The 27449-nt window shown below is 44.4% G+C and overlaps 1 protein-coding gene across 1 annotated transcript in view; it reads left to right on the plus strand.

Annotated features, from left to right (window-relative positions):
• Nucleotides 1-27449, plus strand: part of LOC131072706 (DNA mismatch repair protein MSH1, mitochondrial) — a 307935-nt gene that overhangs the window by 116174 nt on the left and 164312 nt on the right. The window contains exon 8 of the mRNA XM_058008946.2: nt 6336-6421. Coding sequence (XP_057864929.2) covers nt 6336-6421 — 86 coding nt within the window. The remainder of the gene's footprint in view (nt 1-6335; nt 6422-27449) is intronic.

Here is a 27449-nt window from a genome sequence, read left to right on the forward strand (position 1 = left end):
GTGCCTCCATTTCCACTATCACCCGAATCTTGTCTGGGTCAGTCTTGAGTCCAGCCTTACACACTATGTGTCCTAACAACTTCCTTTGAGGCACCATGAATCTGCATTTTTTGGGGTTGAGTGCTAGGCGAGCTCGCCTGCATCTCTCCATGCATTCGCCCAGTGCGGCCAAATGTGTATCTTGGTTGCTTTAGATGGACCAGTCGTCCAGGAACGCCCTGAAGTTCCCTACTGACATCTTTTCAAATATGTGAAGGATTATCCGTTGAAAGGTCGCTGGTGCATTGCATAATCCGAACGGCATTCGATTATACGCGTACACGCCATCCTCCACTATGAAGGTGGTTTTTAATTTGTCTTCTTCCGCAATGGATATCTGGTTATACCCAAAAAATCCATCCATGAATGAATAAATTTCATGATTGGCCACTTCTTCCAAGATGCTATCCGTGAATGGTATTGGAAACGGGTCTTTTATGGTGACCGCGTTAAGGCATCTGAAATCCACGCAGATTCGTATCTGGTTTGCCTCTTTTTTAAGGGATATCACTATGGGCGATACACACTCGCTGGTCTGCACTTTAAAAATAATCCCGGCTTCGAGCATACGTTCAATTTCATCATTTACTCTTGCCACATAGTTTTTATTCATTCTGTATGGCCTCTTTTGTACAGGTACGGCCCGAGGTACGAGTGCAATTTTGTGTACGCACAGTTCTGGCGGTACCCCTTTGAGGTCCTTATACGTCCAAGCGAATACATCCTTGTATTCCATGAATATTTTAAACGCCGCGGCTTTCAGGACTGGGTTCCAATCGTCGCCAACCAGGATGTTTCTTGGCTCTGCTTTCGTGCCGAGGTTTGTAGGTTTTACCGATTCTTCGTACCGGATTGGTTTTGTCATGTCGAAACTGTGTGCTGGTACTTCGTTGACTGGGGCATCCCCTTCGGTGTATTCCCCGTACGCTGGCGGAAATTCGTTCTCGTCCCGATTCTCGTCTACCTGTAACATGTTACACCCATACAACAACTCGTAGTCCTCCATATGCCAGTGAAAGAGCCCATTAAGGGAATCGGTCTCGTCCTCAGAACATCCTTGGATTCCGAGGACGCCTTCCTCGTTCGGTTCCCTTCCGTACTTTCCTCCGTCAACTCCGCCTTCTTCGTCTGATTTCGACTTTGACGCGAGTTCTTTACTCACAAGTTGTGTCTTCAGGTCGATAATAAATTTCCTCCCGGCTTTTTCCATTGACAACGTGTTACGCTTCCAGTTGTGATTCACTCTAGCTGCCACCAACCACCCTCTGCCCAGAATGGCGTCGTATCCTTTCTTGGCTAGCGGAATCACCACGAAGTCGAGGACAAATGGTTGTGTCCCGATGGTCACTTGTCGTGCCATGAGCGTTCCAAGGGGTTTGATACCATGTTGATCCGCCCCGAGTAAGTTAAAGGTTGACGGCCATAGTGTTGGTTTGCCAAGCTGCTTCCAGGTTTCTTCCAGAAGCACATTCACTCCGGACCCGCCGTCGACGATAGTGTCAGTTAGAATGGTTCCCAGTATTCCCATTTCTACCACCGCTGGGTGTCGGCCACTGTATAGTGTCAGGACCAATGGGTCCGTAGGTGTTCTGCCGGTACCATCCGTATTCCGGTTCGCTTGACTGTGCTGGGTTACTTGGACCGTACATAGGAGTGCCGTACGTAATTGCGGCATTGTTTCCAGGAGGTCCTTCATTTTTACCGGCACTTCAATCTGCAGCATTTGCTTTAGGATATTCTCCTCCGCCTCAGATCAGGAGGTACTTACCGCTTCATGGGTGCTCCTTTGTGCCAACATTTCCTTTGCCACTTTCGCCTTGGCCTCCTGCACCCGTTGCTTCTCCGTGCGAGGGTCCGGGTATGTGGCCTTCTTTCCCTGCAACCGTGTGATTGCCAATACCCGTTCCTCCGTCCTGTCGATGTTGAGCAAGTTTACTCAAGACTTTGGGCATGTTCCATCATCGTGGTCTCCAGGCCCACACCATTTGCATAATTTTTGTGGAGTTTCTTCTGAGGTGCATTCTCTAGCAAAGTGGCCCAATTGATTGCAGGCTCGGCACTGGATCATTGGCCGTCCCTTTGCATCATATTGGATTCGGCTCCTATTATTATTATTGGTCCTCCCCCCTCATCGGTTGTTCCGGTATCCGCTAGATGATGCATTATTGTTGGCGGTTTGTGAAGTTCCGGCGGCCGGCTGCTCTTGCGTGAAGAGAACTTGCTGGTTCCTGGTTTTCATATTGTAGGGACATTCCTTTGTCAAATGTTCCGCAATTTGGCAAATGTCGCAGAAATCCTTCTTGGGACAGGACCCCTTGGTGTGTCCGTCACTCCTACAGTCGGTACACCACACTTCATTTTCTTCCATCTTACTTGTACTCCCTTTCATGGCTTTGAATTCTTTCAGCATTTGTTCCATGTCCTTTTGGAGCGCGTGTACCTTTTTACTCGATTCGCCACCGCTACTGCTTTCCCCGTCAGAATCTTCATCATCGTCAGATGAGTATTTATTACTTTTCTTCTTCCTTGATGTTTTGTATTCGCTCTCTAGGTCCATCGCCCTATTATAGGCGTCGTCATATGATGTATGGGGTACAATTTTCATTTTTTTCCATAGGGAGGATTTCAATCCTTCCACAAACCATCATTTTTTCAAGCCCTCAGCCGGTTGGCTCTCCATTTTACCCAACAATTCCTTTAGTCTCCTGCTGTATGCCCATACTGTCTCCTTAGTACCTTGCTTGGTACTGTATATCTCTGTTACAATTTCGTTGTTATCACGGAGCAATTGAAAGTCCTCTGTGAATTCCTTCTGTAAGTTGGCCCACGTGGCCACTTTTTGCTTATCTACATTGGAGTACCAATCTATGGCGACTCCACGTAACGTGGCTGGGAACTGTTGCACCCAGTCATTTTGGTCTGTCACTCCGTTGGCAGATCAAATGGTTTCACACGTACGGCAGTGCCGTAGGGGGTCTTCCTTGCTGTCCCCTATGAACTTTGGTAATTTTTGTTTACTCGCCATCCCGAGTCATCTTCCTGGGGGCGGTTGTGCCTGTGTCTGTGGCCCTGCGCTGCTTCCTCCGATGGCGTTGGTGGTGTGTCCTGCGTGTACGACTGGAGGTACGGTGTTTTGCCTGTCCTATGTGGCACCTACACTCGTATGGTTGCCCTCCCCTTTGCTCTCACACGCGCCCACTCTCGCTTCCCGTTGGTGGTCTTTACTCCGTGGCCTAAGGGATAAGTTTCTAAACTGATCTCGAGTCTCCTCGATTAGATTTCGCCGTAACCTTGTTTCTTCCAGAAACTCTTCGTGGCTTCGCGTCCTACGATGATCTGGCGACGCGTAGAAATTTCTGTCTGCCTCTGCACCCTCCGTGACACCTCCTTGGTTCCCCTCGGGCCCCCCTTCGGCAGGTCGTCCTTCGGCAGGTCGTCCTTCGGCAAGTTGCCTTAGCCTCCGTCTACGTTCTACTTGCTGCTCCAGAATCAAAGCCCTCTGCGCGGCCTCCCACTCGTTCGTTTCTGGTTTTTTATTTCTATCTTTATTCAATAGGTTTGGCATTAATTGTCGCACATTTCCATAACTCTCAATTCATAAATCAAAACATGTCTTTATTAATTCATCTGCTCAAGTACAACTCGTGTCAATGACACTTTTATTTGAAAATAAAAAGTTCAACGTTCAATTCCCTCCTGGCCTGGCGCCATCTCGTTCCGTTTCCCGTCGGCTGTTTTCTTCGTAGTTGCGAAGGATTTGTTGGCGTTGCTCTTCTTGGGCAATCTCCTCCAGGTGCGCCTGTTGTGCTAGTGATGCTTGTGCAAGCAACCGGGGGAGGTGGTTCATCAACCGGTTCACCGTTGGGCTAACCTCCAGAGCTGTCCACACGGCACTTGGTGGGATTTCCGCCTCCGCCGCCTCTCATCGGACGTAGGTCTGGATGGCTACCTGGAGTAGGATTGAAAATTCTCTCGTTGCCGTGTCTTCGCCTGTGTAAAGTTCCGTTTGCGCTTCGTCCGCCTCTGGGTTTATTTCACCAACTGGTAGGCCCATTGTGTCTGCGCGCCATCCGTGTCTTGTGTTCCCGAGTACGTCTAGGCAACGGCGCCAAATGTTTGCCCTCTCGGGTGAATTCTTAAAGCATGAAGTACATAATGCAGAATAACGCCATAGATATGAGACAAGTATCAGATATGTTATTCCATTCATAATTCGGGTCGTTTACAAGTTACAATGAGGAGTATATAAAGATACCGAGGGGGTGCGAGCGCCAACCGCCACATCGCAACTGCCACCCCTCGGGTGCCAACTAACAAACAAACCCAATTACGACTTAATTAACTATTTGTATTCCCGTATACAATAATGCGGCCCGTATACAATAATGCGGCTAACAAGGTCCCAGGCAGATTTTCCTTCGGATTACCTTGGTTTTGGCTAGGGTCTTGCCTTGGGCATTTGGATTCTTGTAGGATATGCCCCCTGATATGAGCTTGGGCAATCCTATGGTGTACCCAAACCATGTTCGGAATCTGATCTGAACTGGGATGGGTTCAACCAGGGTTACTACAGAGCACGGTGACATAGCCTTAGGGTCTTTACTTGAATAAACATGACTCTATGAAAAGTATATTCATTGAGCCTTTGAAGAATGAGTGTGCCTTCATCTATCCAATGCTAGTCTATCATGTTCTCGAGCAATGCTACTTCATGGAACTCCAAATCTGCATGCTAAAAAGGAGGGACAGACTGAAAAAATGACTGTTTCATAGCATAAATGAAGCCCACTTATTCATTTGCAATTTTCTAGGAAACTGTTATTTTAATCTGTCTCAAAAACAATACTGCCGAGTTAGAATAAAATGGCTATCCAAACTGAATTTAATTACTGACAGTGCCAACACGCCATCGCTTTCATTTATTCTTTTTTTTTTCACAGATTATTATTGCAATGTAAATAACTGTCGGACTGAACAATGTTTCTCTATCACTTCCTCGTTTTTTTTGTCAAGGTCTCTGTCCAAGCTGTAGCTACTCATATCCTTCACCATTAGTAGCCTTCCCCAAAACTACGTTCTGATATTGACTTTTTAAAAATATCCTTACTTGATTAGGTGATTCTGAAGTCAACTTTATTGGTGACTCTTGAAACTGAAGAAGTGATGCTTAAAATAGTAACTTCCAATTCCAATCCTTATATATCAATCATCAGAATTCATTGGGATCTATTTGAATTATGAAATATGATTAGAGACTTTATTGATCCTAGTGTCTGAATAGCTAAGTAACAGGGATTCAGTGAAGGAGCCTGTTACAAGGAACATGAATCAGTATTTGAAATAAAGCAAATAGACACAAGAAGTGAGGGTCAGGTAAGTGTATGCCAAAAACTGGCCCAAGTCTTTCTAAGTTTCACAATAAGGAGAATGTGAAACTAAATTGGAATTCATTGAAGATAGGGAAATTTAAAGGGCCATCATGATTCTGGTGTTTCAAGTGGAGGAAATCTTTCCAATATAGATTAGGTGTCTCGTTTACAAGTGGAGGAAATCTTTCCAGGATAGAGCAGGTTTCTCAGGTTTCATTGAAGATAGGGAAATTTAAAGGGCCATCATGATTCTGGTGTTTCAAGTGGAGGAAATCTTTCTAATATAGATTAGGTGTCTCATTTACAAGTGGAGGAAATCTTTCCAGGATAGAGCAGGTTTCTCAGGTTTTATTAAAAATAAACCATTCTTGGTATATCAAGCACTTGTCTGGTCTTTTGTCCAAATTTTCATTCATCAAAACTGAAAAGATTAATTAACACAGCACACGACTTCAATTCAATTCATAAGCTGTATCATACAAAACAAAAAGAAACGCTTCTGGATGCACTTGTGTGAGAACTTTCACATGAATGTTTTGGATCCATTATCAGGGTGAAGAGAGTCAAAACATGATAGATCACAGATGTTTGTTTACTAAATTGAAGGGGGAGAAAGGGATGGCATAAATGTTTCTTTCTCCATTATCTTTTGGTTGCTTATGTAGCATCTTTACTTTAGCTAATCTGTTTTCTTTTTGATTTATTTAATTTTGCATTTAATTTCCATATTGCCTATTGTTAAAGCATTGAACTCATGCAAAATATTTAAGATACTGTTATTTAAATAAATTTGTTATTTATCCATTTTGAAACAGTATGCGATCTTTAGGAAGTTTTATTTTCAAAAGTAGTCATCTTAACTTTAGAATATCGTTCCTGACGTTTAAGAATTCTTTATAAATATTGTTGTTTTTTCTGCTGTGACAGACATTCGCGTCCAGGTAGCCCATATGTATATGGACTTGCAGGAGCTGATATTGATGTGGAGTTTCCTGAGCCAGTGCCTGTAGTTGGTATGGTGCTGCTACCAAGTCATTTTAATTAAGGCTTCTCTCCATTATAATTCTTTGATCTAAGGATTTGTTAATCCCAGTTGTTCGGATGGAAGTGGGAATTTGAAATTTCTTTTTGTTGTTGTTGTTTAAAGGGTTATTATGTTTTTAAGTTGGAGTGCAATTTGCATGGATGGTGATATTATGTTGGTTTCTGTCCAACGAGTTTTCATTCATAATAACAGCTGAGGTTTGCATCTGTTACACGGTCAATCTGACTTATGGTGGTTGATTCTTCTTTCATATCTCTTTATATGCTTGTATTTGTTTTCGTATAGGTGAAGTATGATTCTCACATGCTAATTATGTTGTTTTGGCATACTTCATTGGCCTGTAAGTTTTATCTTAGTTCATTTATTACCTTTTTCCGTTTTCATTGGAGATTTAGTTTAAGTTTCTGTTTTGGCACATGTTTGTTCTAGTAGCATTGAAGATCAAAGTGTAATGTCCCCTTTCTAGTAGGATAATTTATGATTTGTCATTAGCCTATTTCTCAGGGTCCCGTAGGCTAACCAGGACACAGAAGGGATCCGGGGGATATTTGGCCTAGGCATTTCCAGTTTTAGGCCAATCCAAGTTTATTTGATATGGTTTTGAAAACTTACTATTTTTAGTAAGTCAACCGGCATGAGCGGAGACTTAGCATTCGGTGCATTTTTGGATAACATCAGTGTCGGTGGTAATTGTCAAAAGCCAGCTAAAGATTTCAATTCAATCCTGAGTTATTACTTATTTAACGATAAAGTTTAAATTATAAAGTAAAATTAAATATTTAACTTTATTGTTATAAAGTGGGACTCTAAAGCTAAGTGTTTAAATATTAAATGTTCCCTTTTGTTAAAAGTACACGAGCAACTTAATGTGGGGAATATAATATTAAAATAAAAGGTGTTTTCTAATATCCCACATTTCTTGTGAGATGAATAGACCTCTTGGAGAAAAGAATAAATAGGGCTTGTGAGAGCTGGTTATGCATGCTTGGATGGAGATTAATGTTACGCTGCTGGATTTCTTGGAAATCTGATTATCGGGCTTGGAGGACGAAATCTCTCTTTGCTCGCATTCTCTTCACTGTTGGAAGACATAGTTAGGAGGATTAATGGTGTTTTCATCTCAGGAAACACATTGAGCTTATTGGATTTTATAATAGAGAAGGGCAGATTTGTGATTTCGCTACAGTGTAGTGAATAGTGAAATTGCTACAATGCCGTGAACAGTGCTGCTACACTGCATGAACAATGTTTGCAGGAAATTTAGTTTGTTCATTGTAAGGGTTTGGTTGTGCAGTAGTTGATGTATTATTGCACATATGCAATAGCTGATTTATTATTGCATACTTCTGAGGTTTAGCAACAGGTGATGTATTGTTGCTTGGGTATTCATCTTGCTGGTTAGAAGTTTGGGAGGCTGCCATTTCATCTGCAGATCACCACAACACCCAATTCCAGGTTTCTTCCATCATATTTTCATATCTATGCATTGTAGTTGTTGAATACAAGTCTGAATATTTGTCGCAGCCTATAAGGCAATTGTATGTGCACATTTGCATTGCAAAATCAGTCCGTTATCAGCAAATAAGGAGTTTCAGATTTTCCATATATTGTAGTATGTTTGCCAAGTGGTCGACAAAATTCCATGTTGACTATTAAGCAAGTTGAATGTTATTACATAGCTGTTCGCAAGTCTATTTCATTGGAAATCAGTTTATTGATGAAATCAGCGTTATTAGTTTGCATACAAAGTGTTAGACAATATTCCTTGACGTCAATTTCTACAAGCCAAGGTTCAAATCAGCAGGGGGTATTACACAAAGCATTAAAATTTGTATTTGTGTGTAAAAGTGTGAAGAATCAATCACAATGGAGCACCTCTTGTAGAGGAAGCGAAGGCCTTGCACTGAAAGTTGTTGATCTTGCACTGAAAGTTGTTGATCTTGCTGAGATAATTAGATTCAATCAAGACGAATTGGATGCAATCGAAGCAAATTGGCAAAAAAGAGGTTATGCAGAAATAAGTGAAGAAAGTGAGAATGAGGGAGCAACATAAAGTTTATCTATTTGAAGAAGAGCTTAAATTTGAGGAAATGCCTATCAAACCTGTTTCCAGAATGGGTGGTCAGCTAAAGATTGATACTTTCTCTTCTTCTTGAAGTTTAAATCTTGGGGAGTCGATAGATTGGATAACAGACGTGGAGCTTTAGTTTGAGTATGAAAAAATAGAGGATAGCAAATATTTAAATTTTTATGTATCGAGTTAAAAATTTTACCTTCTCTTTGATGTAAAGATGTACAGTTTGAAAGAAAAATTGGGGAAGTGAAAAGATAACTTGGAATATGAAGGTTTAGAATTCAAAGCTTCTTTGCCTTCTTATTATTGGTTGAATTTAGTTGAGGAATTACATAACTTGAAGAAAAAAATGTCAAGTGTAAAGAATTATGCTTATGAATTCTACAAGCTGATCATCAATTCTGGTCATATAGAAGAAGACAGGGGGGAAATTGCTGAGTATGTAAATGGCCTTAAACTCTCCTTGTCAAGATGATTTTTTTTTTTAAGATGCATTACAAGGAAGAAGCATATAAGGTGGCTTCAAGTGTAGAGGAAAAGATGACCCAAAAATTGTAATGCAGAAGAGGAAGATGTAGAGAGGATGAGGAGGCCAAATTATCAAGAAGTTATCATAAGATTCAAAGAGAAGGATATTGTCTCTAAAGAGGAAGGGGATAGGTGGAAGAGGTATTAATGTGGACTAAATAAGAATGGAACTTGAAAAAGTGTATGATTTTTTAACATGCAAGGCACAAGCATGCGTATTGATTTTACTAATAGAACCTATAGATAAAGAAGTTAACAGGAGGTGATTTTTTTGAAGTAAGATAGTACAAATGTGCATATACATGAATGGAGATATTTAATACATTTCAATTTTTGAAGAAAGTACAAAATATCACATAGTTGTAACTAAAATATTAAAAATCCAGGCTTTGAGCTGTGTAGTGCTTAAATGATTTGATAATTGATTTGCAGTATGCAGGTACAGGTTGCTTGAGGACAAGCAATCTTTGGGAAGGGAGGACTATCATGTCCCCAATTTTTGCCCTTCCTTAGTGACAACATTTCTAGCAGGGTTGGTCTATTATCTGGTTTCTGTAGGCCAACAGAGCGTGGAGGGAACCAACTCAAGGGCTTAGAGAGTCATGCATAAGCCTTTCAGGCAGTTTGGAGCAGTTGACAACAGTTTCCTAAAATTTAGGAGGGATCCTTATTTTTTAGTGATTGACTGAGAGTGGTTTGGGGGCATCCGGAGACCTCCGGGAACGTTTTGGAGACTTTGAGTGCATCTCCTATTTTTTAGTAGGAACTCCCAATTCATTGACAAACCTTCCAGAGGTACACACAACAGAGGAGGACCATTGGGGTTCAATTTCAGGTTGACAAGGTCAGTCTCCTACTTTTTAGGAGCATCCCTAGATTTTAGGGGAGAACTACCAGTTGGCCTATGAGGTTCAGGCATGCTTCACAGTCAAGTGGCTACAAGCAGTTTTCAGTTTTGAGCTCATTTGAGCATTTTATGAATAAATTGGGAAATATTTAAATAGCTCCTAAGTTGGGTTAAATAAATAATTATAAAGTTAATTATTATAATCACTTTATATTACAATAAAGTATAATAAAGTACCTATTGGGGCACATTTACCTAGAAGCTATAACTTACCAAGTTATAACTTAAATGGGGCCATTTTATATTATGATAAAATAGACCCCTGGCTTAATTGGAACCAAGAGAAGGCATTATAATATGAAATAAAACATTGTTAATACATGAAATGAGAATCCTAATTCAAAATTAGGGTTACGGTTGGGAAAAAAAGTGAATAAAAGAAGGAAAAGGTAGCCATTTGAGACATATTCAGGTTTATTTTTGACATCAGCAACAGGTGGGAGCTCTGGAAAGGAGTATTCTACAACAGATTGGGTTCCAAGAACGAAAAGTCTTGGCAGATTAGGTAGCTGGACGAAAACCCAGCTTACCAGGGTACAATTACAATTCACAATTCAGAAAATCATTTCAAAAGAGTGTTGAATTTTGTGTACATTGACTAGTTTCAGTTTGGAAAGGAGTATATTCATTGTGCAGATTACAAATCCAGACATTGGGCAGCAGATAACACTCAATTCGAACTTCCAACTTCAGCTGTACAGCCTATAGCAGGAAACCTACAATCAGGCGCTAGGGTTTGGAGCCAAATCAGACCTTAGATCAGAGAAATTAAGTCTGATATCTCAATTCAGACCCATGGAGAGCTCTTACTTGTTAGTGGAATTTACCCAGGTGGCTGGAAATTGCGGATCAGACCTATTACAGTCATTTGATGCTGACCCAGAACTCAGATCAGACCTGGAAATTCATATGAGACTGATATCAGACCTGTCTACCTCAGTCTGGAAGCTCATACCATCTCCAAATAAGGCTCAACATCATCTACAATGAAGAGGAATCATTCCAGGTATGTGTGCATGGTCTGTGAACCCAAATATTTAATTTGGATTAAGTTTGTAACTGCTGTAAGAGTCTGAAACTTTCATATCAGATCTGTTTTAAGTTTTTATCAGACCTGATTTATATCAAAGGCAAATCTGGGTGTGGTATACTTGATATGTGCTTATACAGTCACTTGTTTATCATTTTTTGCATTAGTTTACATATTGGCATTGAGGAACTTTCAAACAAACATCAGAAAATATTTATACACTCAGAAATCAGAACTGAAACAATCTTCATGCCAAATGTTTGACAAAATGTCAAGCAATCAAATCTGAAAATTTTGGGTCAAATTAGAGTGGGGATCTTTCATATTTAACAATTTATCCCAAATTCAAAGAAAAGATAAGGCACAAGAGTGTAGTGGAATTCCTAAGGGCTAATGAAATAATGTCTTCGGAGTTTTAGATAACTCAAAGAATGTTTTGTAGCTTTTATGAACTCCTTTCTTTTGCACTTCATGCAACTTGAAATAGAAAAAATGGGAGTAAAATCTATGTATTTGTAGTGACTAGTGATTATATTTGTCTTTTAGTTGCATTGGGCTAATCAAATAACGTCTTTTAGGAGTCTTACAAGTCATACATAATTTAAATAAGGATTGCAACTTCTATGTATCCTTTGCTTTTGTGCCTTGTACAACTTATATTAAGAATCCTTGTATTTTTAGCAATTAGTGAATGTTTTTTATTTTTAGCTGCAATGAGATAATCAAATAATGTCTTAGGAGTCTTAGATAAGTTGAAGAGGAATTGCAATTTCTATGTATCCTCTGCGTTTGTGCCTTGTGAAACTTGAAGTAAGAAGATAACGAAGGTCCTTGTAGGTATTGGAAAAGTATGGCAAGGGCCCATTCACCAAGAGGACCTCTTTATGACAATTTGTAACAAGAATATTTGTAAACAAACTAGTTAGTTGAGAGGAGAGCTTCTTATGGAAATACCATTTTTTCCCCTTCAATACTACGAAAGATTTACTATATTGAATGCACGCATACATATCTTTGTTAAAAGGGTTGTGGTATGTGGTGAGTCCTCACTTGAACAAAGGCGTGAGATAGATTGTATAGAGGTGACATCTCCACTCCTTCTGCTACCTTATCATTAACACTTTCTTCTAGAACTATTGGTGCTTGACGTACTTGAGGTTGAAATGCAAGGCCACAAGCTCAACTCTAAACTTAGTGGTAGATATGTTCAATGTACATGCTAGAGATGAGGCAAATTATGTTGTTGGCAAAATTATTTCGTATAAATGGCATTCCTAGCCATCTTGCTTGCTTTCCTTATTTAAGGTGGCCATGTCCAACATTGTATGAGAAGGACCTTCATGTGTGGGACAAGGGGATACAAAATTGAGGACTACCATCTTGGATGAGAACTATAAGAAGAAAAATGCATTGATAGAGGAAATGATGGCCACATGAATCTCACATGGGTGCAACATCATCATGGATGGGTTGACATATATTAGATACTATACACCTACCAATATCATGGTCACATGTAGGGAGGGGCCTTACTTATGACCTAAGTCACAAGGTTCAAGTTCGAGTTTGAGTTCGGCAGCTATGGAGTTCGGATGAAGTTCGGCAAAGGCAAAAAGTTTGGAAAAAAAATTCGGCATCAAATTCGCCTTATATAATTTTTTTTTTTTTAAATTAGTAATATATCCAACAAATTATCAATATACTTAAGATTGCAGAATAGATTCAAAATCATTATAGAAAGATGCAACATTCTTAATATAAACCATGGGAAACATGTGATATCATGATTGTCAAGTTTTTTTAATCAAAAAGATACAATCAAACGTCGAGACTTTAGAACTTCAAAAAAGCTACAAGCCTACAAGTCATCAAGGCTGCGAAGATGTTTTTAGTCAAAAAGGTATAATCAAAATTCAAGACTATAGAGCTTCAAAAAAGCTCCAGGTCGTCAAGAGCACATGGCTGAGTTGTTGATGTAGCATCATCATCATCATCAGTATCACTGCCCAATTCATCATCCACAAAGTCATCCTCAAGCGCATCTGCAACTCCAGTTACCATGCCTTCTGAAATTCGTTGTTGTGAAGAAGATGTGGAGTCATTTGCTGATCTATTCATGAACAATTTTAAATTGCTCCGAATGTAGACAAGATCTCCCAACTTTCCGGACAGCAACTTGTTCCTCTTTTTGGAATGGATGTGGTCAAAGAAACTCCAATTCCTCTCACAAGCTGATGAACTGGCTCCCTGACTCAATATTCGAATGGCAAAGCGTTGTAGTTCAGGATTTTGTGCTCCATAGCTCATCCACCATCTATAGCCAGGTACCTCATCTTGTGTCATATCATCTCGGGCTGCTTCTATTCCAAACAACCCTTCTACTCTCTTGTATTTCCAACTTTGGTCTCCAATTAGACTTGCAATTGTTCTATCTTGTTCAAACCTACTAATGGCTTCATAAAACCATGGCATGATTTCAGGATCAGCTTGTCTATCAATATGAAATAACTTAGGCTCCAAATAGCATGCTGCTACATGCAAAGGTGTGTGCATCATCTTCCATCTGGAATCAACTATCTCCCAAATCTCCATGTACTCTGCTTCTACATTATTTAGTGCTCGCTGAATAGATTCCTTACAATGGTCCATGCTTTCATAAAGCATGCCAAGGCAAGGTGTGTCACCATCCACCATACGAAGAACATCAACAATTGGTCCACATATATTCAAAACTTTTGCTCCACTGTCCCAAAAGTTACTGCTCAAAATGATTTGCTCTATGTTCTTCCCCTTAGCACTTTTAGAAAGTGCTGAACTTTCCCACTCATTGGAACAAACAACCAATCTCAAAGCTGCTTTCTCTTCAATCACTCTTTTCAAAGTGATATAAAATGAGGCAAACCTTGTGTCACAAGGCCTCAACAACTCCCTAGATGCATGTTTCCTGTATAGACTCAATGTGAGACGATGGTTTCTAATGAAATTTGCCACTGCTCTTCCTCTATGGATTGCTTCATGTATCCATGGGAATTTTGGCAAGTCATGAAGTAGCAAATCTAGACAATGGGCTGCACATGGGCTCCAATATATCTGTGGGTACTTCTCTACAATCAGCTTCCTAGCACCCACACAATTCGCTGCACTATCAATAACCACCTAAACCACATTTTCCACCCCTACTTCAAGAATGGCTTCATCTAGTATCTGAAAAATATATTCTGAAGTTTTCTTCTGGTTCATGGTGTCAATCACTTTCAAGAAGACAACACCTTCAGGGCAAGCTACTAAAACATTAATCAATGGCCTTTGACATATATCTGACCATCCATCACTCAATATGGTGCAACCTGTTACTTTCCAAGAAGCTTTGACCTCAGCTAACTTTTCTGTCACTCTATCTTTTGACCTCTCTAAAAGAGTTGTTCTGAAAGCCTCTGAAGTTGGAGGTGTGTACCCTTTGCCAAACTCTGCAACTTTTTGAATTACATTACGAAAATGAGGATTTCTTGCCACGTTGAATGGAATGCAATTGTATATAACAAATCAGCCAATGCATCATCCACTTGTTGTTTCTCTACCGGTTTCCAAAAGCTTTTCAATGTTCCGCTTCCTCCTGATGCATTTGTGGCCTTGGGTAAACTGGAAGAGGCATTGGGTAAATTGGAAGAGGAAGAGATAGATGTGAACCTGGACACATCCTCTTGAATTCTTTGTTTTTTTGTGTCGTCTTGAGCATTCCTACAATCGAAGAGGACTGTTCTCTTTCTAAACCAGCTCTCATTTTTGCAGTCACTTTTGGACATGCAGTAACACCCCCTCCTGGAGACCATGCCGCAACTAAAAACGGCTATCTTAAACTCTGTACCCCCACAAGTAAAAACGAGGGAGGTCGTGAGCCCCACAGTCGACCCCGTGTTTAGGGAGGTCGTGAGCCCCACGGTCGACCCCATGTTGTTGGTAGTCAACAGCGGATGCCACCCGGCAGTGGTAGAAATGGGTATACTGGGGACTACCTTGACAAAACCCCATGGTGTTGGTAGTCAACAGCGGACGCCACCCGGTGGTGGTAGAAATGGGTATACTGGGGACTACCTTGACAGACACTATTGTGGATGGAGGGCCAGGAGTAAATGTACTCCCAAAAGCGACATGGAAAAAATTGGGAAAGCCAACGTTGTGGCCCCCTACGTTCAACCTACTAGGGGCAGACCAACACGGGATTAAACCCCTTGGTACCCTCATGGGCCAGCAGGTGATGGTTGGCACGCAGCCATTCGTGTTCGATTTTGTAGTAATCCCCTTGAAGCAGAAAGGATATGACGCCATTCTCGGGCGTGGGTGGCTCATTGCAGCAAAAGCGAACCATAATTGGAAGCAGAATACCCTTTCTTTGGAAAACGTCAGGAGGAAGTATGTGATCGATCTTCGTACGCAGATGGTGAGTGAGGAGTTAGCCTCCTCCTCCGACTCGGAATCTGAGGGAGACCAGTTAGCGGAGGGTGGAGATGGACGCCGCATGGAGCCTAGTGACGAAGGGGTGTTAGAACTGGAGGCATGCTCAGGGGACGACGGGGACTCTTTGAATGGCCTCTTCCATTGGCAAATGGGAGATTATGAACTATTTACACCCTCGTGCAAAATATTGAGCATCGAAGAAGAACCAGATATATTTACCCCAGAATATGGCTAGTACAAGGAAGGGGAGGCATCAGTGAATGAGACGCCAACACACCAATTGCCGAAGGGGGAGCCCATTAAATATCACGAAGCCAATTTAAAGGAGACAAATCTCGGGGAGACGAGTGACCCCAAGATCATCCTTGTTGGAGATGATTGGAATCCAGTGCTGAAGGCTGCAGCCTTCAAAATTTTCCTTGAATACACGGATGTCTTTGCATGGACATACAAGGACTTGAAGGGCGTGCCCCCAGAGTTATGTGTACACCGAATAACATTGGTACCGGGAGCCCAGCCGGTGAGGAAGCGGCCTTACCAAATGAAAAAAAATTATGCTGCACGGGTGAATGACGAAATTGAGCGGATGTTGGAAGCGGGCATAATCTTCAAAGTGCAGACAAGCGAATGGGTGTCTCCCATTGTGATTTTCCTCAAGAAAGAGGCCAATCAGATCCGGATCTGTGTAGACTTCCGGTGCCTGAACGCTGTCACTATTAAAGACCCGTTTCCCATACCCTTCACCGACAGCATCTTGGAGGAAGTAGCTGGACATGAAATCTATTCCTTCATGGATGGGTTCTCTGGGTACAACCAGATATCCATCGCAGAGGAAGATAAGTTGAAAACAACCTTCGTGATGGAGGACGGTGTGTACGCATACAACCGAATGCCCTTCAGTCTATGCAATGCACCTGCCACCTTTCAGCGCATAATCTTGCACATCTTCGACAAGATGTCGGTGGGGAACTTGAAAGCCTTCCTGGATGATTGGTCTATTTACAGCGGACAGGACATCCACTTAAAAACTCTCGGGGAGTGCCTAGAGAGATGTTGGAGGGCACGGTTGGCCCTCAACCCGAAGAAATGTAGATTCATGGTACCACAGGGAAGATTGCTGGGACACATTGTGTGTAAAGAAGGATTGAAAACGGACTCGGACAAGATTCGGGTAATAGTAGAAATGGAACCTCCTACGGACATCATGGGGATAAAGTCCTTCCTTGGTCATGTGGGGTACTACAGGAGGTTCATCAAGAACTTCGCTGAGGTGTCCCACCTGTTGGATAAGTTGACACGAAAAGGGGAACCATACATTTGGGCAGAGCCACAGAGCAAGGCCTTTGAAGAGCTGAAGACAAGGTTGATGGGAGCACCCATACTGGCATACCCGAATTGGGATAAGGAATTCCACATTCACGTGGATGCCTCAAACTATGCCATCGGGGCTACATTAGCGCAAGTAGGAGGACACGGGTTGGACCACCCCGTTTACTTTGCCAGCAGGTTGCTCTCGAAGGCAGAAAAGAACTACAGTACCACAAAACGTGAAGCCCTTGGTATGGTCTATGTCGTACAGAAATTTCGTCATTACCTGCTAGCCACACCATTCACATTTTACGTAGACCACCAGGCACTCATGTACTTGGTAAACAAGCCTATTATCCAGGGGAGGATAAGCCGTTGGCTATTGCTACTACAGGATTTCACATTTTTAATTGTGGTAAGACCAGGGCGAAGCCATGTCATAGCCGACCAGCTGTCCAGGATTAAGTCAGGGGAACCTCCAGAGGGAGTAAATGATGATTTTCCGGATGCACACTTGTTCCAAATAGCCGTACTCCCTTCGTGGTACAGGAAGATTGGAGAGTACCTATCGACGTCTCGATTTACGGAGGGTATGCCTCCAGGGGAACGAAGAAAGCTCGTATTAAGGAGCAGGACTTTTTCGCTTATCAACGGGTTACCCTACAAAATGGGGCCGGACCAGGTATTAAGGCGTTGTGTCATGGAGGAAGAAGTCTTGAGCATATTAAGGGAGGCACATGAAGGACCCGCAGGTGGACATATGGGCCCAGACACTACAGCCCGCAAGGTGCTTCTCGTAGGACTGTGGTGGCCAACGGTACATCACGACGCCAGGGAGTGGGTCGTGGGGTGCGACACTTGCCAACGGGCGGGCAAACCTCTGAAGCGGGACTTCATGCCCCTCAACCCGTCGCACGCACAGGAACTCTTTGAACGATGGGGACTTGACTTTGTGGGTCGTCTTAAGGCCAACCGCACACGACGGTGCCGGTACATTGTAGTTGCGACATAATACTTGACCAAGTGGGTGGAGGCATGGGCTCTCCCGGATAATTCGGCAGTAAGCATGGCGAAATTCATTTACGAACAAATCATTACGCGATATGTTATACCTATTCAGTTGACCAGTGACCGGGGGGGCCACTTCGTGAACCATGTCATACGGCTGTTGACATCAGAGTTCAAGATTTTTCACTCATTATCGAGCTCGTACTACCCACGTGCCAATGGTGAAGCGGAGGCCACAAACAAAATATTGGTATTGGTAATTTACAAGTTCTGCGGGGTAGAAAAAGAAGATTGGGAAGAGAGGTTACCCTCTGTACTATGGGCCTACAGAACGACTTACAAAGTGACCACGGGTCAGACTCCGTTCCAACTCATGTACGGGTAGGAGGCGGTGGTGCTAGTGGAATTCATGGTGCCAAGCCTTCGCATTGCAGTAGAGAATAGACTCGGGGATATGGAGAGCCTGAGGGAGAGACTGTATGCCTTAAGTAAGTTGGACAAAAAAAAGAATGCTGGCACAATGGACCACAGAGACAGCCCGACAAAGACGAAAGGGGTGGCACGACAAGTACCTTCGGCGAATGAAGTTTACTCCCGGACAGCTAGTGTTGAAATTCAACGGGAAGAACGAAATCAAACTTGAGAAGTTCAAAGTGCGATGGCTAGGGCCCTTCAGGGTACGCGAGGTCAATACCAATGGGGTGATTAAGTTGTGGACGCTGGACGGGAAGGAGGTGCTAGACGCTGTCAATGGATCGAAATTAAAGATTTATCACGAACGGAGGGAACCTGGCCCCTCTAGTTTGGATGTTTGTCAGTCTATTATAAGATAGAAAAAAAAAAAAGTATGGTTCGTACGACAACCGTACTGTACGGAAATTAAAAAAAAAGAAAAAGAAAGTGGGTCCACCGTACGGTGGAACCATCGAAGGTGGAACCACCAAAGGTGGAACCACCGTGTGGTGGATGCCACCGAAGGTGGTCACCCACACACCGCCAACAACATTAAAACCCTCTGCAAAGCATTGAAGCGCAAACCACAAGGCACAAACGGAAATAAAAAGAAAAACCAGCTCGCGCATGCCGCACAACGCCACCCAACTCGCACATGCCACCTGCTAATATAAGCCGCTCAGTCCCGCACAGCTACGTAAAGAAAAAAAAAAAGGGTGCCATGAAGGTTTTGGAACCCACGACCTGCCTAGAACTACTCAACACCCTCAATCGCTAAGCCAAGCGGTTTGGACACGCAAGGAAAAAAAAAGGATCGCCATGCAAGGGAAAAAGGACCGCCACATGTAGATCACGCAGCCACACAAGAAAAAGGAGGTCGTTACGAAGGTGCCTAAGACCGTACGATTTTTTAACAGGAATTCAGTTATACAGAGATTAATGGATTCAACAGGGAAAAGAAGTTTGAAAAAACAACTGCACGCTTCTTCCAGTAGCAGCCTGAGGGATAGCAATATCAGGGTTTTGTCATCAGACGTACGTGTTGCAGGCAGCACCATGGATGCCAACGCTTGCCAGAAGCAAAAAGCACCACAGGCTGCCATAAGCGCGAAAAACACATTGACGCCCCAGAACATCACCTTTGAAGGCTTGAATGGGTCGGAATGCCGGAAATGGTGGCAGGACACTCCTAACGATGATCTGGTGAAGCAAAACCTCCGTAAGGCGGAAGTGGAGTGGGCTATTCGGATGCCCGTGTTTCCTAACCGCGAGTATGAGGGTGCCCTACGGTTCATGGTAGACACCTTCGACAGGCACACATGCACCAGCACTTTCGAATACCTCGGGAGGGATTTTACCATATCTTTCAAAGCAGGGGACTTCATGAGGGTATTCGGCATTCGAGGCAGACAGGGCAAGAAAATAGAACTGAAGGCTAAAAAGATGAAGTGGGAAGAGGAGGAGCGGTGGATTAAATTAATCTCAAGGAACTTGACGACAACAGAGTTGGACAGCGTGGCTAGTGCCACTAAGGGTCGAGGAATCCATAAGACTTTTGTTGCGGAGGGCCACTGGAGATGCATTATGGATGTCATCAAGAGCAGATTGATAGGGTCGGGTAGGGCGTCGGACATCGCCCTCCCTCAGATTATGCTGATGAGCGGGTTGATGAATGGCATCGTGTATGATTGGGCCGCGTTACTTGCAGAGCGCATGTATGAGTTTTTGACGCTGCAGCATCGCACATTCTATATGCCTCACTACACTATAGGGTTGTTCCTGGAGGCCACGCGGGAAGCAGTGCCCGAGGAAGAGCTGGAGGTACGACCACAGGGACCATTGTTTTGCCAATAAAGTGTAATTCAATGCATTGCATAAATAATAGACATGACAGAATACAACATGACAGAATATAAAGAAACTCAGATCTTCATTGATTCATAATAACGTCAGTACAATGACAATGACCATACTAACCCTCTCTCCATGACCAAGGACTCGCTAATATATAAAGGTGACCGGTCAGTTACCCGGTGTCCACTGTCGACAACCGACGGGTTAACTGCCATCATTAACTCTAATTACATTAAATGTCTTATTGCTTAATTACCCGACAACATCATCCCCCCCAAAAAGAAATGTCGTCTCCGGACGACAGACAACAAAATGGGAATGATATGCCTACAACAGAGAACAACTACGAACCCCACAAAATAACAACTACACACAGACTACTGAGGGGGTAAGGGAGGCGTCCCTGATGGTGGAGGCGCTGGGGCTGCTACTGCCAACTGCTCCCGAAGCTGTACCACCTGGTCGGTCCGGTATCGGAGGTCCTGCTTAGCTTGCAATTGCCGCTCCCAGGAACTCCTCACTCGAAACACTGCCTCCATCAATTCTTGATGCTTTGCCTCCAACTCGGCTGCCAGGGTAGCAACTCTCGATTCTGCTAAGGCTCTCTCATTTGACTGCACTGCCAACTCTGCCTTCACGGCACTCAATTCTCCTCTCACGGTGGCAAGGATCTCATTTGTACTCCTAGCATGGGTGCGCTGTTGCTCTAACTCTGTCTCCAATGCAGGGATGTGAGTGGCCAACTCCTCTTGAGCCCTATCCACCCTGAGCTGAGTCTCTCGAAGCTCGAGATACCTATCTCGTACAGCCTGCTCAATCCGTTTGACGACAGACTATGTCTAACTCCCTCCGGCCACCTCGTGGCTCTGCCACTCTGCTTGCATCTCTGGAAGATCAAGCGTCGGCAATCCATGCTGCTCAAAACACTGCTGAAATGCCACTGCTACTTCAGATGTAGCAAATGCAAGGAGTCTCCGCAAAGTGAGCTGTCCGACAGACTCCTCTACTATCGAGGCAACCAGTAACTGAACCTCCTCCTCCATCCTGGCTAAGAACTGCACCATGGCAGTACATCTCCCCTCTTCAATCCATCCAACCTGATGCCACTGCTGCGGTGATACCGCCCCCTCCTCCACCAGTGGTGTCTTTCTATCGCCCTGCTTTCTAGTGCCACTGTCCAAGTCGATAACCCCTGGAGGTGAAGGAATACAAGGGTAGGAAGGTGTGGGTGGTGCCTGCCTGCGTGGGGATGAAGGTAGAGTTGCATATCTGTCTAGCCATGAATCGACATTGTCCCCCGCCGGCCTCTCCTCGACCGTCCTCAGGGCCTCCTTTGTCCTAGGTTCCGTCAAGATGACGGGCATGCATACTGGTGCGCTCGCTAGTGTCGTCATCTTGGCTATGACCGGTGGAGGCCGAGGATGCATCTGACCAAACCCAGGTATGGGGATGGTAGAGATGGTACCCACTGTGACTCTAGATGATGCCAATGGTCCTCCCTCTCCTCCGACGGTCAGGAATGCTGGAGTAAATACCACCTGGCCGGTCCTGCCAGCTCCCCCTCTAGGCATTACACGATGCCCCCTCGGTACACTTGCCAACGATATTGTCTGAGTGGTGGGGGTCTCTTGTGGCGGTACTAGCTGCTCGATTTGTGAAAGCCTAAAGGTGCTATCTTCCTCTGAATCATCTGACCCCTCACTTTCCTCCTCACTAGTGCCATCTCGTCCTGAATCCGTGTCACTGGCCGACACCACTACGTGGACCTGTCTCCTCTTCCTACTAGTTTGTCCCTCGACGGTAGTCAAAATATCCAGCTCTGACCAATAAAATATAGCTGGCTTAAGGGAGTTGATGCTATCCCGCTGCTGCCATCCTCTATGGTGTGGTGGCACGTTTACCCGCATGGAATCTAAAAATAATTTGATAGCGTGATGTGACATATAAAATACTTTATGTTTTAGCATCATATAGTCGTGGGCTCTGTCTGACAGTAGACTGGCCCAATCATACACCGTTCCCTTTCTGAGTCCTGCCATCAATGCGATCATAGGTACTGCCGCGTCCGACGCTCTGCTGGCGCCAATCAGCCTGCTCTGTACTACGTCAAGTAAACATTGCCAGATGCTAGATTTTAAAAATGTCTTCTTCAGACCTCTTCCCTTTGGATCCAGGATGCGACTCCATTCTTCTGTAGTCAAGTTGTCCCTACACATTTCTTTTAATAGCTGGGTTCTTTCCTCGGACAACTTTGTTACCTTTTTGTCAATCTTTTTACCCTTGTCAGGAATGCCAAATACTCTCTCAAAATCATCAGAGTTAAATGAAACAATGATGTCAGTGTGCTGGAAATTGAATGACGATGTGCAAAGTTCAGGATCATATGTTTTAATCATTTGTCGTAGGCAGGGTATTCCTTAATATTAAAAATGGGCATCTGAATAGCATCATGGACCCTAGTTTTTGTTAATTCAATTTTTACCTCAATATCTGATGGGCTCGTGGCATTTTCCCACCATTGCCTGCACACCGTTCCAGCCAAACCCTCTAATAGAATTGTATCTGCGGTGACCTGCGTAACTCTTCCCTTTCTTGCATCCTGTGCAATTGCTTTGCCCTTGTCTTGGTCGCCCATTGCTACAGCAGGTTTCTTTCTGGCTTCCTTCTTGGTTTGCTCTTCTCTTTCTTGCAATTTCTTCTTCTAGTCTAGTTTTTTCAATCCCCTAGGTTCAGTCGCCATTAATCAAAATAAAATAAAAATTGCTTGTCTGAGGTTCAATTTGTAACTGTTTCGAGCCTTAACTATCTTTCGTTTTGTATGGATTTGCCTTGCTAATGTGGTACGATTGATTTGATTTTACGACTATCACTCGACAATTTTCTAACTTGGCAATTTCCTGAGTATTCATGCCATATAAAACACTTAATGACAGAAATATAACTTTAACTTTTTTCTGTACGTCCCTTTTTTTTTTTTAAAATAAAAAAACTCAATTCCGTACGTCTGTACAACCTTTTTTTTTTTAACGACCATATGGTGTTTTATTTTTTATTTTTTTAAAAAAATCCGTACCGTACGGCCGTACAAACCCACTGTACTGTTATTTCTGTACGACAACATTTTTATATTTTTTTAATTTTTAATTTTTCCATATTTTTTTCCTACGGCACCGTACGGGGTCGTACGGACCTACCGTACAGTCATTTCCATACGAGCGCACTTACTTGTCTGCCTGGGCGGACCTCGTCTCTTGCCTCCGTTGGTGATAGATTTTCAACTTGGAGCCATTTACAGCATCAGGCACCTCCATCCCATCCATCGTCCATAACTTGATGGCTCCGTTCGCGCCAACTTCGCGAATCTTAAAGGGACCTAGCCATTTTACCCTGAACTTGCCTGGCTTAATTTCATTTCGACCATTAAACTTCAATACCAATTGCCCCGGGGTGAACTGCATCCTTCTTAAATGTTTGTTGTGCCAGGCTTTCTGTCGTTTGTGAGCTGTCTCCGTTGCCCACTGTGCCATCGTCCGTCTTTCATCCAACTTATTCAGGGCGTATAGTCTCTCCCGGAGGCTTTCCATGTCGCCTAACCTGTTGTCAATGGCAATTCTGAGACTTGGCACCATGAATTCCACTGGCACCACAGCCTCCTGGCCGTACATTAATTGGAATGGTGTCTGCCCAGTGGTTACCTTGTAAGTTGTTCGGTACGCCCAAAGTATCGACGGTAGACGCTCCTCCCAGTCTTCCTTCTCAACCCCGCAGGCCTTATAAATTACTGACACCATGATTTTGTTGGTCGCCTCAGCCTGGCCGTTTGCTCGAGGATAGTACGAACTTGATAGAGAATGGAAAATTTTGAATTCGGTTGTCAATAGCCGGATAATGTGGTTTACGAAGTGCCCTCCTCTATCACTTGTCAACTGTATAGGTATTCTGTACCGGGTGATAATCTGTTCATAAATGAATCTCGCCGTACTAACGGCGGAGTTGTCTGCCAAGGCCCTCGCTTCGACCCATTTGGTCAAGTATTCGGTCGCCACGACAATGTATCTACATCGTCGGGCCCGGCTTGGTTTCAACGGACCAATGAAGTCTAACTTGCATCTTTTGAACAATTCTTGAGCATTCGACGGGTTGAGTGGCATAAAATCCCTCTTTAACAATCGTCCAACGCGTTGACATGTATCACAACTTGTCACCCATTCTCTGGCGTCATTATGCTCTGTCGGCCACCACAAGCCTGCTAGTAAGACTTTCCTTGATGTCGTGTCCGGTCCCATGTGTCCTCCTTTGACCCCTTCATGTGCTTCTCTCAGGACTCCTGGGATTTCCTCTTCCAAGACGCATCGTCGTAGGATCTGGTCAGGTCCCATCTTGTAGAGAAGGCCATTTATAAGTTGGAACGTTCTGCTTCTTAGTACAAGTTTTCGTCTTTCGCCTGACAACATTTCCTTAGGAAATTTTGAAGTTGACAGGTATTCGCCCACACTCGTGTACCAGGCAGGAAGGACGGCAATGCGGAAGAGATGGGCGTTTGGAAAATCCTCGTTAACACCTTCAGTCGGCTCTCCAGACTTGATCTGTGATAGCTTGTCGGCGATGACATGGCACTTGCCAGGTCTGACAATGATGTTGAATGTAAATTCTTGTAACAGCAACAGCCATCGGCTAATCCGCCCCTGGATGATTGGCTTGTTCACCAGGTACATCAACACCTAGTGATCCACATAAAATGTGAATGGTGTCGCCAATAGGTAAGGTCGAAATTTCTGGACGGAGTATACCATCCTGAGGGCTTCTCTCTCCGTTGTGCTGTAATTCTTCTCTGCTTTTGACAAGAGTCGGCTTGCAAAATACACTAGGTGGTCCAGCCTGTGGCTGCCAACCTGCGCCAGTGTGGCCCCTATGGCAAAGTTGGATGCGTCGACATGTACACGGAACTCTTTGTCCCAGTCTGGATATGTCAGGATTGGCACACCTACCAACCGTGACTTTAACTCCTGGAAAGCCTCTTCTTGGGCCGTCCCCCAGATGTACGGCTCCCCCCTTCGTGTCAGCATATCAAGTGGGTATGATACTTGGGCAAAGTTCTTAATAAACCGCCTATAATACCCAATGTGTCCAAGAAATGACTTGACGCCAGTGACATCGTTGGGCGCCTCCATCTCCACAATGACCTGTACCTTGTCAGGGTCAGTCTTCAGTCCGGCCTTGCAGACGATGTGCCCTAGTAACTTGCCTTGAGGCACCATAAATCTGCATTTCTTGGGATTTAGGGCGAGGCGGGCTCGTCGGCATCTTTCCATGCATTCGTCAAGTGCGGCGAGATGTGCCTCTTCCGTGTTGTAAATGGACCAGTCGTCCAAGAATGCTTTGAAGTTTCCTATGGACATTTTGTCGAAAATATGGAGGATTATCCGTTGGAAGGTAGCTGGCGCATTGCACAACCCGAATGGCATCCGGTTGTATGCATAGACGCCATCTTCTACGACAAAGGTGGTCTTCAATTTGTCCTCCTCTGTAATGGAAATTTGATTATATCCGGAGAATCCATCCATAAATGAATAAATTTCATGGCTTGCTACTTCCTCGAGGATGGTGTCTGTGAATGGTATGGGAAATGGATCTAAATCTTCCACGCTACGTCTTCTGCTCGCTTTCTAAATCCATTGCCCTATTATAGGCGTCGATATATGAAGAGGGAGGTACGATCTTCATTTTCCGTCTAAGAGACGTCTTCAAACCTTCCACGAACCACCGTTTTTTCAGTCCGTTTATGGGCTGGTTCTCCATTTTTCGTAGCAGCTCTTTGAGCCGTCGGCTGTAGGTTCGAACTGTCTCGTTCTTCCTCTGTTTCAACCGACGGTTTAACTGCCGTCATTAACTCTAATTACATTAAATGGCTTATTGCTTAATTACTCGACAACAACCGTTGGCAGTAGGTGAGCCTCCAATAATGTATTGGAGGCACTTGGACATTGGGCACTCTTCCGCGAAGCGGAAAAGGGCGGTAGATACGGCCTCGACTTCAGGGGAGCCTGACAGCGGAAGGGATTCCAGTAGCATAGAGGAATCAGAAACGAAAGAGGAGGATGATAGCAGCAGGGCAACGGAGGAGCGGGTTCTGTTTGCCCCACCCCTGCTACCGATGGGCACGCCGTTGCCATCATCTTTAGTAGGCGGCACCTTTATTCCGGTTTTCGGATAGAGCCGCACGCGAGTTACACTTGGCCCCCTTCAGCAACAGGTAGCACCACCAAGCCCAACCACAGTGGCACCTACGGGGGACATGGCAGAGTCAGGGACGGAGGAGTCATCGCATCGGGTAGTGGTCGTTGAGGAGCAGGGGCTGACGGAGGTGGTGAATACCGAGCCCCAGGTGCGGTTGGACGTCGTGGGTAGTGACGTAGTGGTTACTGTTTCTGCTTCCTTGTTGGAGGAGCCGACGATAGCGAACCATCCCCCGGTCGTAGAGATGCGTGCCGACCTCGTGGCTATGCAGAGTTGGCTCACACAGCGGTTTCAGATGACATTGGCACAATCGGAGGGAGCTGTTGTATTCTCACCATGTCGAGAGACTAGAGCAAAGGTAGTCGGCTTGGATGACTCATTAGGAGAGGCACATGGACTCACAGTTGGGAACGAGGCAAGGGAGGTCGCCTCTGCTGGGCAGCCACCAGGAGATGGTACACCTTTGGTGGCGGAGGAGGTGCCTTCACAGTAGGATGTGGTTGTGTCCGTTCCACCAGAGACTTCACAGCCTTCGGCGCAGATGGGGGAGGATATTGAGACCTATCTAGTTGACATGGCTGACATGGTGACGAGGGGTAGGCGGGTGGTGGCCGCTGCCCAAACGCAAGCATTGCAGCAGGTGGTGGTGGAGTTAGAGCAGGTCTTACAGTTTATGCGGGTGGGCTGCCCGACAGCCTTTGCTACCTGCTTTGAGTCTCAGGGTTGGCCGACTACTGAGACAGAGGAGATGCTCCAGGCTTGGAGGCTGCGTCAGCTCGTTGTGGAGAGTCGGATGACGGCAGTTGTCCGCGAGATCGAGTAGGTCTACCGGGATGCCTATTATACATTGAGGCGTACACAACAGGAGTCTGCGGTCCGTGAGGCTGCACGAGTAGCGTTGGAGAAGGAGATGGCCAGTCAGCAGGCCTCCTGGGCAGTCGAGAGGGCGCAGTTGTTGGCATAGCTTGAGGTGGCCCGTGCAGAGACGACTGAGACCCGGGCAGAGACGACCAAGGTAGAGATTGGTCTGGCGGTTGAGCAGAGTGTGAGGAGCCACGTGCAACAGGAGTTGGATGCCGTCAGTACTGAGAGGAGTCTGTTGGAGACTCGGTTGGTCTGCGTGACGGAGGTAGCGGATACAA

Source organism: Cryptomeria japonica, chromosome 5 (assembly GCF_030272615.1).
Source record: "Cryptomeria japonica chromosome 5, Sugi_1.0, whole genome shotgun sequence".
In the NCBI taxonomy this organism is placed as follows: domain Eukaryota; kingdom Viridiplantae; phylum Streptophyta; class Pinopsida; order Cupressales; family Cupressaceae; genus Cryptomeria; species Cryptomeria japonica.